The sequence below is a fragment of the Macrobrachium rosenbergii genome, chromosome 56 (genome assembly GCF_040412425.1).
Source record: "Macrobrachium rosenbergii isolate ZJJX-2024 chromosome 56, ASM4041242v1, whole genome shotgun sequence".
Taxonomy (NCBI): Eukaryota; Metazoa; Arthropoda; class Malacostraca; order Decapoda; family Palaemonidae; genus Macrobrachium; species Macrobrachium rosenbergii.
The window spans coordinates 34636664-34651663 of NC_089796.1; the positions used below are offsets into that span (position 1 = coordinate 34636664).

Here is a 15000-nt window from a genome sequence, read left to right on the forward strand (position 1 = left end):
AACAGTACAAGAAAAAGACTAGCGCTTATGCATGAAATACATAAAAATAAACAAATGAAATAAGAAAGCACATAAGTGTGTTTTGCCACTGTTGATCGTCATTTTCGCTTTTCTGCGTAAACCTAAAGACAAAAGCAGAAAATATGACGTCCCTTCTTCTTTCACGTGAAAAAAAATTATGTTTGAATGACCAAACAAGGTGCTGTATGTTACAGTATGTATGATATACACCGAACATGGTGTTCGTTTGGCTAACATGGGTAGCACTAAACAAACGCAGATAAACTTGTCACAGTTATCGTCACTGCCACCGATCGCTTGCTAGGGCATACAGACGACGAGAGAGAGAGAGAGAGAGAGAGAGAGAGAGAGAGAGAGAGAGAGAGAGAGAGAGAGAGAGAGAGAGAGAGAGCATGCTTAGTTCACTTTTAACACCGGCCAATAGCCATTGAGAAGCAAATAAAAGTAGACTCTAAACACTATTCGTGTAAGAGTTGAAATTTCAGCAGTACGTTTATCATTTTCATATCCCTTCCACCCGTCTCGTACTCCCCCCGGAGACCCACCCTGAATCGCCGCCCACACAGTAACCCTCCAACCAAACCCTCCTCATCGCCCCGCTTTCGTCATGTGATGTTTGAAGGCCACGAACTTGGAAATTCCCTGACGCTCTTTGGTGACGTCTTAGTTATTGCCACGACAAGGATCTGAATATCATTTATTGTTATTGAAAACGAAAACAAGGGCGAGCTGTAAACTGGTTAATATTTTTTCTTGACCTCCTCAAATAATACTAGATAAAACGTCAAATAATAAACGCATTCGCCTGAAGTGTGTGACTTGATATCAGATAGGCGAGATAGCCAATTAGTGCTTAGTTGATAAAAACTTGCTGTTCAAAACAGAACAACAGATTGCATCACCTTATCGTTAACATTATCAGTGTTTCAACCATAAACGTGAATATGTCCAGTCCATCGCCACGTCGACCAGACACGTAAAGCACATGAAGGAATTCCTTTGTTGAGACGCAGAACGGAGAACGAGTTGATCGAAGGTAATAGTTGCCACATAGAATTTTTCAAGTATATTTTTTTCTTTTTTCTGTGACACATTTTAAAAGTTGAGTAGCCTTGTTTTATCATGGCTTTGAAAACATTGCTAATGATGAACTTGTGACGATATGGAAGTTTAAACCTTTCCGTCTATAAAAACTCGAGAATGGCATAGAAACTGTTGCCAAACCGTGAACAAGAACGTTTCGGGAGTGTCTGGCTGAGCTGCCTGCTAACTTAGTGTGGTTCTGGTCCGACTGTGCATTTCCTTCTGTGTTTGGCCACTGCTTGGTAACCGTATAGTAGGTTGTGCTTTGTTCCACAGTGAAAATTAAGAAGTCGGTGTTGCGGAGTCTGGTGTAGTATAACGTCAGCTAAAACATCGAGAACGTGAGTATGTCAATATTTATTTACTTATTTCCTTCTTTTTATATACATACAATAATTCGTGATGACAAAATGAACAAAGGGGGCCAAAGCAGTGACTAGTGAGACTCAAGAGATAATGCGTGTAAGGTTAGGAGAGTTCGTTATCAGACGTTCATCACCACTGAAAACAATTTTGTTGTATCGTTGCTTGCACTCACAGGAAACCGTGAAATGTGTTTGCCATTCATTATTTCAACAACTAATCTTCCTCGAAAACCGCGCTGTTTTCGAATGGGACAATATAGTTGTTAAGTGACAGATAACTTGAAACTTGCCAAAAATACGTTTTAGGTTGAATATGATGCTGGACTATAGGTAAACCAAAATGTCGTGGCGGGTGAGAGGACGGTTTTCCCGGACTATATCGTTCGCAGTTAAGATCCCTTTGGTCATTTTAAGAAACTGACCTCCTTGTTTTCAGCGGTAGGCGGATTAATACACAGAGGAGTGTTCGCTGTATTTATCCCGGATTTTGCTTTCATTTCTTCTAAATGTGACCTTGAGTATCCTTTGCGTGTGTGTTTGTGTGCGCATATAGACCGATGCCAAATCAAATATTCCCTATCATGTTGTAAATATGAAGGTAGCATAAGTTATGCAACGTAAATACAATTGGTTTCTGATTCATTTTTGTCGATTATTTTTGTATAATTTATGTATATTTATGCTGCTCGCTCTCTCTCATATGCATACAGTAAAAGACATTCACACACACACACACACACACACACACACACACACACACATATATCTATCTATATATATATATATATATATATATATATATATATATATATATATTATATATATATATATATATATATATATATATATATTTATATATATATATATTTATATATACATATATATATATATATATATATATATATATATATATATATATATATATATATATATATATATAAACAAATGGGAGAGCTTCTGTGAGCTTGGAATTTGCAAATATATATAGTTAAATTAACACAAAACTAAGTATAAATTAAGTGTGGACGTTCAGTAGGCCTATGGAAATTTGGAAGAATAGAGAGCTTTTCAGAGGAAAGTCGAGTCAATAGGGATTGCCCAGAAGTATGGCTCTCAGAACAATAACGGACCCACGAACACAGATAATGGTAGGACTTTTAATGGTAGGGCATTTTGGCATCGTGGGGACAACGATTTAAATCGGCATGAAGGAACCGATAGGGTATAGTATACACACAAACGTATATAAAGAACAGCTAAAATGCAATATGGACAATAATCAAATGGTTCGAAATTATGGCATTATTTAAAGATCTGTGATTATCCAAAAATCACAGAATAGAAAATCATTCAAAATTTACTCTTTGTTTCTTTAGAAAACTAGAGTAAATGACAGATCACAGGTAAAGTCACAAACAAGGGATTATGTCATTGATAAGCTGGCTCGTGAACATGGCCACAGGGTCTCAGGCTTCCTCCGTACCACTGCCAATATAACCACATAGAACTGATTTGGGGGCAGGTCAAAAATTATGTCTCTCAGAGAAATAATTTTAAAATGGCGGATTTAAGACCGTTATTGCAGAAGCCATTCAAAAGGTCACTAAGGAAAACTGGGCTAATGCTATAAAGCATGTGAAAAAACTCAGATGGAAGATTCTGAAGGAGATGATTATGTGGAGCACTTAATGGAGTCTTTTGTAATTGAATTACGCGCATCCGATGACGACGACGACGATGATTGAATGTCTATGGATTTTATTGATTGTAAAATATATAATTTTAATATTCATTATATGCTTAAACTGCTTTTCTTTTATCATTACCTTTTTCAATAAGGCAGACAAATATACAGATGAAAAATGTATATTACAAAGATATGAAATAATTGCGTTAAATGTAAGAATGAATACAATAAAAAGACAACAATTCTTTAAGACATTATGAATTTTAACATTGTTTTAAAATACGTGGTTGCTTCAATGCAATGTCGCACTTACATTTAAGGATGTAAACCATTTGTAATAAGAGGAAAAAGAAAAAAAAAGTGAAAGTGTGGGTGGGAGAGGGATTGGTCTCGCGCCATCCAGTAGAGAACTTATCCGGTTTTACTAAAGCTGATGAGATTTTTACCTGTGTCTACAAGGAAAAAGTCCTAAACTTTTAGATTCAAATACGAAGCATTCTGACCAGACCTCTTGTCACCCGCCACGACATTTTGGTTTACCTATAGTTACGGATACGAATTGGCGGAAGTGTAATTTGAAGCACCAGTGTTTTTACTATAATACTCATGGTGTACATAATGGGGTAGAGGTGAGATTCAAGAAATGTACCCAGATGATGAGTTCGCTGTGTTTGTTTCTGTATTGTTACCTTGATCCCTAAAGGAGGGTACTAACGTTGTCCGCGGAGCTTCCGCCATGTTTAGCACCAGTCGGGCGATTAACGTAGAAACAACAAAACACGGTAAATTTCTCAATATTTTAGAAATTTTTCTGAGTTTGTCTCACCAGTACTACGTTATATGCACTATTTTCAATATTGTTTAGCTATAATATTATGTCAATGAAGGATATCTTACTGTACCTTTCTTTTCAAAGCCGTAAGTCTCTCTCTCTCTCTCTCTCTCTCTCTCTCTCTCTCTCTCTCTCTCTCTCTCTCTCTCTCTCTCTCTCTCTCTCTCTCTCTACTTGGGGTGGTTTCCGGAATACCAGATAGCCGTCAGGTTCTAATATGCTATGCTACAAGTCTCGAAGAAGACAAAAGTAAGTGCTGTCATTCATAGTATGAATCTTGAAATTTTCAAACTTTTTAAATTTTCCACCTAACGTTAAATTTCGACATATTATGACACAATTTACTGTATTTCTGTTCCATTAGGTGTAAGGTAAGATTTTGAAGTTTGTTTTATTTAAAGGCCAGGAAGTTGGAATATGAAATGTCAGCATTTGGGTCCTCTAAAAGTTGTAAATTGTACTTAACCGAGGATGGAAGTTTCATTGATTTGTTCGACAGCCGATACAAGGGTTCATGCCTTGCCCTGCTTTCAGTATGCCTTTATAGTTGTTATTCTGTATCGTGGTGGGCGATGGTTGGCTTTGATGCCATTGTCAAGCTGATATATATATATATATATATATATATATATATATATATATATATATATATATATATATATATATATATATATATATATCTTGAAGTGATATCCTAACAGGTTTTTGTGTAACAATGCTAATCAATTTACTTAGCTGTGTTGTACTTGCCATTGTCCATATCCATAACTTGTCAAATACACACACACACATGCACATATATATATATATATATATATATATATATAATATGTGTGTATATGTATGTATGTGTATGTGTGTATGTTCCACCATAACTCTGAAACTCACTGAGCAAATATAAACAAACTTAGTACACATATTAGGCTACTTACTATATCCCGAATCTTGTGGGGGTAAGACATCACTGCCACCAAAAGGGTGTGGGTGAGGAAGTGAAATGTAAAAATAAACGAAAATGACCGATAGTGTCTAATTATAGTTTTTGAGGTCACTAAGATGAATAATGACACTCCTGATACCTTTTTAAGTCCAAGTTGAGCCCCGATAGGAAAAGGGGGGGGGGCCGATGACGAAGGGTGGGCAAGGGAATGACGTAAAAATAACCAACAACGGTAGATATTAGTGTCTAATCCATAGTTTTTAAGAACGCTGAGATGAATAGTGACACTCCCGATCCCCTTTGAGTCCAAGTTCAGTCTTGGTAGGAAGGGGAAAGTGGGAAGGGTTGACAAGTAAAAATAACTGAAAACGACAGATATTGGTGTTCTAATCCATAGTTTTTGAGGTTACTCAGATGGATAGTGACACTCCTGATGCCCTTCAAGGCCAAATTCACCCCCAATAAGGATGGTGGTGAGCAGGGGTGATATATGAAATGTCAAAAATGTTGGGCAATATAACTGAAGCAACTATCTTAACAGGAGAGAGAGAGAGAGAGAGAGAGAGAGAGAGAGAGAGAGAGAGAGAGAGAGAGAGAGAGAGAGAGAGAGAGAGAGAGTTTATCAGTTGTCATATGTATATACATATATATATATATATATATATATATATATATATATATATATATATATATATATATATATATATATATAGTCACAAAGTGATCAAATACCTAAATATCTATATATTTATATATGTGTATATATATATATATATATATATATATATATATATATATATATATATATATATATATATATAGTCACAAAGTGATCAAGTACCTGGTTATTACACAAATATTAAAACCAAAAATTTACCCACTTCAGCCAGATACCTGAAACCTTATAACAGTAATATTACGACTGAACACTCTAAAGGTAACAGTGATCCCTTAAACTTGCTTAACACTTGAAAAATCAACCTAAGTTTATCAAGTTACTGGTTAGGTAACAACTGTTAATAAACAAATAAATTAGGGGAAAAAGGGCATCACTCCATCAAACGTTATAAATATTTCCCAGTTTCTAATTCACTTTGATAAAATCAAAAGAAAACATCACAAATATATCACTTACCTTGTACCTTGTACTTACACACCCAAATATCTTTAATTACTGCTGGTCAAAATGAAACACTGGCTTTTAAAACTTTAAACAAACAAATTTATTTCTAAGTTCAAAAGTTATAATTAGAGTTCAGAGGCTCAAAAAGTTCTTAAGTTTAATTCACAAAACTTTAATTTATCAAGAAATTAACTGAGCAAAATTCAAACTTAAGATTTATTCCAAATTTGAAAAAGAAATCTCAAGAAATGGGAATCAGCACACGTATTCAATGTTAAAGGTCAACACATGGTTTTGGGTAACACTGAAATTATAAACATATGAGCATATATGAATAATATGAAAACAAAGACATTAAAATCTAACATGCACCAGAAAATACACCAACAGCAGTTTCACTAAGACAAAACCTATTGAAGATTATATCTCTCTCTCAAAAGATTACATCTACTTTTTAAAAGATCATACTCACCTCTTACCAAAATCACAATTTAACTTTTTACCAAAACCACTCTAGTTTTAACATTGTACAAAACAAGTAAATAGCACCATACCTTACTCCTTTTTGTACACTATTACACACACCTTTCTCATCAACAAATTACACTTTTTACACGATGTCTGTATAACACAAATAATGTAATTTAAGCCATTCTCAAAATTTTTATGTATTGTGGGAGAGTGACCAAAATCTACAACCTTCTGTTTAAGGATGGATTGAGAGAGAGAGAGAGATCTTACTGCTACCAGTTTGCTTTCCTGACTAACTAATTTGGTCCACCATCGTATGTTATAACTACAAACTTGGGTTGCCAGGTAGTCATTTAAAGGAGGAGGCTACACTGGAAAAATCTTAGAATAAACTGAATTCCTTCTTCTACAATAGAATCAACAGAATACAGAATTCCTTCTGTAGAATAAACAGGGTACTCCTGGACTTATTCTGTGGCTTGGGAAGGAAATATGTTTTGCTCCTTATCTAAATGATTGGCAGCTAACTTTCTGCTTGTACACTTGAGTCTCGAGTGAGACCTGTCATCCCTGATCAAAGGTAACATGGGTGCCTGCACTCGCTTACCCATTTTCCTGGACGGCTAAGCACAGCTGTGTAAACACGATGTACTTATCTGATCTGGTCCCAAAAATAACTTTTTACAGGATCTGAAACTTCTAACTCCCACGAAACATGGCATATTACAAACATAAAAGAATATATAACATTTATAAGCATTGCACAACAATACATACATTACAAAGTCACCTCATTACACTTCACAACACGAGACATCTGAAAGAAAAAATCATATCAAAGTACAGAACACACATTACTTTCACAGAATATTAACATATTGTAATATACCTCCCCCAGAAGATTAATTATCCCTGGTTTGAATCCCACGATTTGGAACGGGATAAATAATCTGCAATGATGTTATCTTTCCCAGATATATGTTTCACTTTTACGTTACACGCTTGTAAACACAAAGACCATCTAGTTAATCATTGATTGTTATTCTTCACCTTATTGATGAACAAAGTAGGGTTGTGGTCAGATAACACTAAAATTTCTTAATTATTAGGTTGGTTCACATACACTTCAAACTTTTTCAAGGCTGTAATTAGTGCTAATGTCTCCTTTTCTATAGTAGAATAATTCTTCTGAAGTTTCTTTAGCTTTGACGACATGAAGCACACATGGTGCATAATATGATAGTCATCTTGAAGAAGAACAGCTCCAATTCTGCTATCAGATGCATCAACTTGTATCACAAACTTTTTATTGAAGTTTGGGACCTGCAGCGCTGGGTTTGAAGTTAAAATAGCTTTAACCTTTTCAAAAGACTCTTGGCATTTTGAGGTCCAAACAAACTTGTGGACTGGGTAAGTCGGTTAAAGGAACCACCATGGCTGAGAAATTTGGACAAAACCGGCGATAAAATCCAGCCATGTTAAAAAATCTTTGTAGCTGTTTTCTAGTAGTAGGAGGAGTAGCCTTATGAATACCCTCTACATTAGCGTCAAGAGGAGTGAGAAGGCCTTTTCCAACTTCAGATGATAAATACTGAACTGTTGCTTTCCCAAATTCAGTTTTCTGTAAGTTGACTGTTAGTCCTGCTTCTCGTAGTTTCTTGAACACCTTCCTTAAAATCTTTAGATGTTCTTCCCAGGTGTTAGAATAAATCACAATATCATCTAGGTATGCACCTACTCCTTCGATTCACCAACTTGGCATCATCATGTAAAGGAATTCGATAATATCCTTTTAACAAGCCTATTTTGGAAACAAACTTGGCTTGCCCAGTATTATCAAGTAGTTGATCAATAAGAGGTAAAGGATAATTTTCAGCTACACTGATGGAATTCAGTTTCCTATAATCAATACACATCCTAAATGAGCCATCTGGTTTCTTCACTAGCACACAAGGAGAACTGTAATGACTTGAACTGGGTTCTGCCAATCCATGCCTCAATAAATATTCAACTTCCTTGTTCAAAACATCTCGATGAAAAGGGATACACAGTAAGCTCTTTGCTTAAATGGTTAGCCATTATCTCTGATCTTTATCTCATGCTTTGTCAAGTTGGTACACTTGGGTACGTCTGTAAAAATCTCAGGGAAATTTTGAATCATCTCACTTAATTCTTTGCTTTGTTCAACACCCAGATGTTTTAGTTTGTTCTCCAAATCTTCTAATGTTGAGGAATTATCATCTTGTTTTCAGCTCCCAATTCGTAGCCATCATCGTCCTCTGTAGTTGAAGTTGTTTGGGTTATAGACATAACCTCTGTTCTAGTCTCTGAGAAGTAGGGTTTCAAAAGGTGTACATGTATCTTTCTCTGTCGTTTCCTTCTTCCTTCCTGGTGTTTCAATCACATAAGTTCAATCACTTAACTTCTTTATTATCCTGCAAGGACCTTGAAATTTATTTGTAAGGGGAAACCTTTGCACTGTTAAGAACACTAGAACTAGCTGTCCAACACTAAATTTCTTAGCTTAATCTTAGCATCATACTTCCTTTTCATTTGGCTTATCCTCAAATTTTCTAAAGAGAATTTTCTAATTTCTCTTAACCTTTTCGTCAAATTCTTCACATATTCTCTTTGGACTTCGACTTCCTCTTGATTTTTTTTCCCAGTTCTCTGCAAGAATTTTCAACGGACCTCTCATGTCTCGACCAAGAATCATTTCGTTTGGTGAACATACCATACTTTCTTGATAAGCATTTCTAACTTCAAATAACGTTAAAGGTAAACCAACATCCCATTCTCTTCCTGACTCATTACAGTACTTTGTTAACATACTTTTCAAAGTCTGGTGGAACCTTTCCAAGGCTCCTTGAGTCTCTGGCTGGTAAGCGGTAGATAACTGTTGTTTCACTCCTAACAAGTTCATCATACCCTGGAATAATTTTAAAGTAAGGTTAGTTCTTCTATCACTTTGTACAATTTCTGGAATACCAAACTTAGACAAAAATTCCACCAACTTCTCAGCAATTACCTTTGCACTTATACTTCTTACAGGAATCGCCTCAGGATACCTTGTTACTGGACACATTAATGGCAACAAATATTCATGTCCTTTCTTCGTTTTTGGAAGCAATCCAACCACATCTATTATCACCTTGCTAAAGGGTTCTCCTCTAACTTCTATGGGTTGTAGGGGTGCTTTGGGAATAGTTTCATTCGGTTTTCCAGCTGTTTGGCATGTATGACACTCTCTGCAGAATCTGCTAACATTCTGGTGAAGTCTAGGCCGGAAGAAATACTTCATAATCTTTTCAACAGCCTCCTGATTCCCATATGTCCAGACTTGTGTGCTACTGCTACAGCTTGCTTCCTCAATGGATATGGAATCAAAATTATGATGTTCACCCCCCATTCAGCATTTCCTGGAATATCTGCAGGTCGATGCTTCCTCATTAGCAATCCTTCCTTTAGGTAATAACAGGTAGGAGCTTGTTGCATCTCTTCTTGATCAACAACTCTGAAGAACAAATCTGCCAATGTTGTATCCTTTTTCTGCAGTTCTATTAACTTCTCTCTAGTCACTTGACCAACTTTAAGGGTTGAACTCTCAATATCTGCCAACTCTGCTACTTTAGTTCCACTACTATCTTCAGGAACACTTTGACTATGCAGAGTCAGTTCAACAATAACTGGATCCCCTAAACATCTAAGTTCTGTCTCTGCATCACCGTTCTCATTCTCTTGCCCTTGCTTATATGCAAATTCTACCTCAGCTGCATTCAACAATTCATATGCCTCATTTAACTCTCTGTCTACTTTACCAGAGTTTATCAATACTTGGATTGCAACACATTTGATTTATGCCTCAATCATATCACTAGTAACATTACCCCCACATATCACTGATAAGAGAGTCCACTGTGCCTTAGTCAGGTGAGATTCAGATAACTTTCTGATGGATGGAGTGCTTAAAAATTCCTGAACTTAAAACGGAGCCATTTTCTCTAGTTTACTCAACTAAATAGTTTACAACAAACTAAAACAACTAAATGGTCACTCTCATACCAAAAAATATCCCTAACACCAGCAGTATAAACCATAAATCAGAGTGATATTCTGTTTTACTCTCCGGGGTCTGGGCACCAAATATTTTGTCACGAAGTGATCAAGTACCTGGTTATTCCACAAATATTAAAACCAAAAATATACCTCACTTCAGCCAGATACCTGAAACCTCATAACAATATTATTACGATTGAACACTAAAGGTAACAGTGATCCTTTAAAACTTGCCTAATACTAGAAAAATCAACCTAAGTTTATCAAGTTATGGCTGGGGTAACAACTGTTAATAAGTAAATAGACTAGGGGAAAAGGGCATCACTCCATCAGACATTATAAATTTTATATATATATATATATATATATATATATATATATATATATATATATATATATATATATATATATATATATATATATATATATATATATATATATATATATACACATATATATAAATTTCTGACTCACGTCAGGATGAACCCAGGTCTCTCAGGTGGAAAGCAAGGGCGTTATCCACTGGGCCATACAAGTCTAAAAGAAGTTGGAACCTGAGAGCAACTGCACAAAGGAATTACCTGGGCAAGCTAACTGCTTGCATACCAGTGAGTTTTCCCCAACTTCCCGACTCAGCAATGACCCAATAGACAACATTTCATTCGAATTATCCCTTCTGAGTGAATAAGATAGAAATCATCAACACACAATCATGTGTGGAACAGAAATAAATAACTGCACCCAACTTCTTTTAGACTTGTATGGCCCAGTGGATAACGCCCTTGCTTTCCACCTGAGAGACCTGGGTTCGATCCCGACGTGAGTCAGATCCAACTTCTTTTAGACTTGTATGGCCCAGTGGATAACGCCCTTGCTTTCCACCTGAGAGACCTGGGTTCGATCCCGACATGAGTCAGAAATTTATTTCTGTTCCACACATGATTGTGTGTTGATGATTTCTATCTTATTCACTCAGAAGGGATAATTCGAATGAAATGTTGTCTATTGGGTCAGTGCTGAGTGGGGAAGTTGGGGAAAACTCGCTGGTATGCAAGCGCTTAGCTTGCCCAGGTAATTCCTTGGGTGCAGTTGCTCTCAGGTTCCAACTTCTTTTAGACTTGTATGGCCCAGTGGATAACGCCCTTGCTTTCCACCTGAGAGACCTGGGTTCGATCCCGACGTGAGTCAGAAATTTATTTCTGTTCCACACGTGATTGTGTGTTGATGATTTTTATATATATATATATATATATATATATATATATATATATATATATATATATATATATATATACACACACACACACACACACACACACACACACACACACACACACAGTAGAACCCCAGTCCTTGATGCTAATCCGTTCCAGAAAGAGCATCGAGATTCGATTTTGTCGAATTCCGAATCCATTTCTCCCATAAGAAATAATTGAAAATGGATTAATCTGTTCCTGACCACCAGTCACTACCCCAACCTTGCCTTTTTATACAAAACACTACACACATTACAATTAAATAAGTTCAGAGTTAAATAACTTACCATATTAGAAGTCTTTTTACAGTTTTAAATGCATACTGTATAAAAAAAAATTGGCCTACGACCAATGCGGCCGTATGACCGATGGTAGACCGCGCGCCATAGGCTAGGCTAGGTAGCCTATAATCACTCCAGAATGTACTGTAACAGGTACACACAAAAACTATTGTTAATGATAATAACATTGAAAAACAAGCCTGATTATTACATTAAATTATTAATACAGTACTAAAAATAAACCGAATTACTGTAGAGTCTGTTATCATAAAATTAAGAAAAATGTCCTAAGTTACGTCGGCACTCAGCAGCTTGTGGCATGAGCGGATGTAAACAAACCAAAGCTCCATCCTGGTGGCGTATCGCAGTACTAATTACATAAACGTTGTTTACGTTCAGTACTGAATTAATTTATGGTAAATTCCATTCAGAGTCTGCTGTAGTGTACAAAATCACTGTAAAACAACTTTCAATAAATGTTATGATACCCTAACATGTATTTTTCCATAAAATATCCTTGTAAGCAGAATCTCCGAGTTAACCGCAGGCTAACCTCTTCTTTACTGAGAACCTTAAGGCATTCACTAACGAACAACACACGTAAACATTGCATTCACTATAGAAATGCACACGTGCGCCTCTGTCTAAAAAAAAAATCGAGCATGAGACTAATCCTTGTAAGCAGAATCTCCGAGTTAACCTCAGGCTAACCTGTTCTTTACCGAGAACCTTAAGGCGTTCACTAATGAACAGCACACATAAACATCACATTCGCTACAGAAATGCACACATGTGCCTCTGTCTAAAAAAAAAAAAAAAAAAAAAAAAAAATCAAGCATGAGACTGTACTGTAGTTTAAGAGATTACACTTGTTTCCAAATTAGTGTATGTACTATGTATACTGTACTGTATGTACAGTACTAAATTTTCATCATCTATACTGTATACGTATGTACAGTAATATCTAAATGTCTGAATATAGATAGCCAGCAATGTTTTGCTTCATCATACACCTGGCAGTAGTGGACAACCTCCGATGCTCTTTGTTTTGCTCTACACCATTCAAACCGAAATCTTAGAGGCCTACCACCTCCGTGTACCTGCTACGTACTATGCAATATTAAGCGGGTAAAAAAATGGAGTTTTGAGGACGAGAGAAAGTTACAGTAACCCTACATAGACAACACAAAATCTTAAGAGGCCTACCACCTCCGTGTACCCGATACTATGCAATATTAAAGGGGGTAAATAAATGAAGTTTTGAGGGAGATAGGAAGTAAATCTTAAGAGGCCTACCGCTGTCGTGTACCCGTTACTATGCAATATTAAAGGGATAAACAAGAAAACCAGAAATTAACTCATTTTCCATTTTATTACTGTACTATACTTAATGTAATTAGTAAAACTAGTCTACTGTACACAAGGAAACCTTAATACTAGCACAAACATATAAAGACATTACTTAGTACTCCTGTATACCGTACGGTACTGTACTACTGTACATATGTATCGTACACGCTGCTACTAACTACCTTACACCTAAATTGAAATTACTAGTCTACTGTACACAAGGAAACCTTAATACTAGCACAAACATTTAAAGACATTACTTAATACTCCTGTATACCGTACGGTACTGTACTACTGTACATATGTATCGTACACGCTGCTACTAACTACCTTACACCTAAACTGAAATTACACTATGTACACATTCTACTGCTGCACCTAAATTTACTGTACACTACTGTACACTCTATGTTACACAGCTGCTCCTCTCCAGGACTTTCATTCAACGAAGTGTAAACCTGTGGAATAAACACAAAATCAAATGTAGAAATGTTTTGAGCTGTAGGCTAATCTACACAAAAATCCTTAATCTTACTGTACAAGCATTTCTGAGTCATTTATAAACACATTAAAAACTTTTTCACAACCAGTAGGCTACGACTTGATCCATACCTTGACGTTGATGAGTAATGTACAGTCGCCCCTCACACAAGCACTGAACTCCTCCAGGAACTTCATTCAATGACGTGTATACTGTACAGTAATCTGTGGATTAAACACAAAATGAATGTAGAAATGTTATTTACTGTTATGAGCTGTAATAATACACAAAATCCTTAATCTTACAAGCATCTTTAGGTCATTTATAAACATTAAAAAGTTTTTAACAACTAATATAGCATGGCCCATACCTTGACACTCATGAACAGCTCCCACTGAACGGCTCTGGGAGATTCATTCAATGAAGTGCAGTACTGTACAGTAACCTGTGGATTAAACACAAAATGAAATGTACTGTTAGTAACTCAATGTGTACTTTATTTATGACTTCTTTCATTGCTTTAACTTGCATGAATAAATATTATTCACTCTACTGTATCTCTAGGTCATTTAAAAACATTAAAAAAGTTTTCAACCACTACGGTAGCGCCCATACCTTGATATTGATGAGGATCTGGATCTGTGGAGATGGATGTGGAGAGGAGGTGTAGAGAGAGCATCATTGGTTGGAAGGGGAATCTCCTTCATTACAATCTGGTTGCTGCTCTTCAGGAGTTTCTCCCTTTCTTGGTTTATTTGCACTGTGACCGGGCTGACTTTCTTTAGAAAAAAACCTATACAGTGTTGTCTGCTGTTGCCATTTCTTTAGCTGTTTCCTGTACACATTAACTAAATTGTCATGAATGTAATCAATAGCCTGGTTAACTACAGCCTTGTCGTTGTGATGCTTCTCAAAGAACTCTTGGAATTTCTCCCAGTGCATAAGCATCTCCTTTATTTCTATGAAAGTCGACTCCTCGCTCTCCTTCTCTCCAGTCACCTCTTCAGCCAAAATCTTCTGCTGCTTCTCGTGAAGTTCCTGGAGTTCCTCCATT

The 15000-nt window shown here is 36.2% G+C and overlaps 1 protein-coding gene across 19 annotated transcripts in view; it reads left to right on the plus strand.

The window, feature by feature from the left end:
* Window positions 1–585: 585 nt before the first annotated feature.
* The window catches only part of LOC136836296 (dentin sialophosphoprotein-like), a 377513-nt gene continuing 363098 nt past the window's right edge, over window positions 586–15000 (plus strand). For 5 of the 19 annotated variants that reach the window (XM_067100385.1, XM_067100377.1, XM_067100387.1 and 2 more), the window contains exon 1: window positions 620–1445. Coding sequence is in view for 1 of the 19 variants with exons in the window: in XM_067100376.1 (XP_066956477.1) it covers window positions 3893–3938 (46 nt within the window). In the remaining 18 variants the exon portion in view is untranslated. Of the gene's footprint in view, window positions 1800–3702; window positions 3939–15000 lie in introns of all 19 variants that reach the window. The other 14 variants (XM_067100383.1, XM_067100393.1, XM_067100378.1 and 11 more) reach the window with 12 other exon arrangements.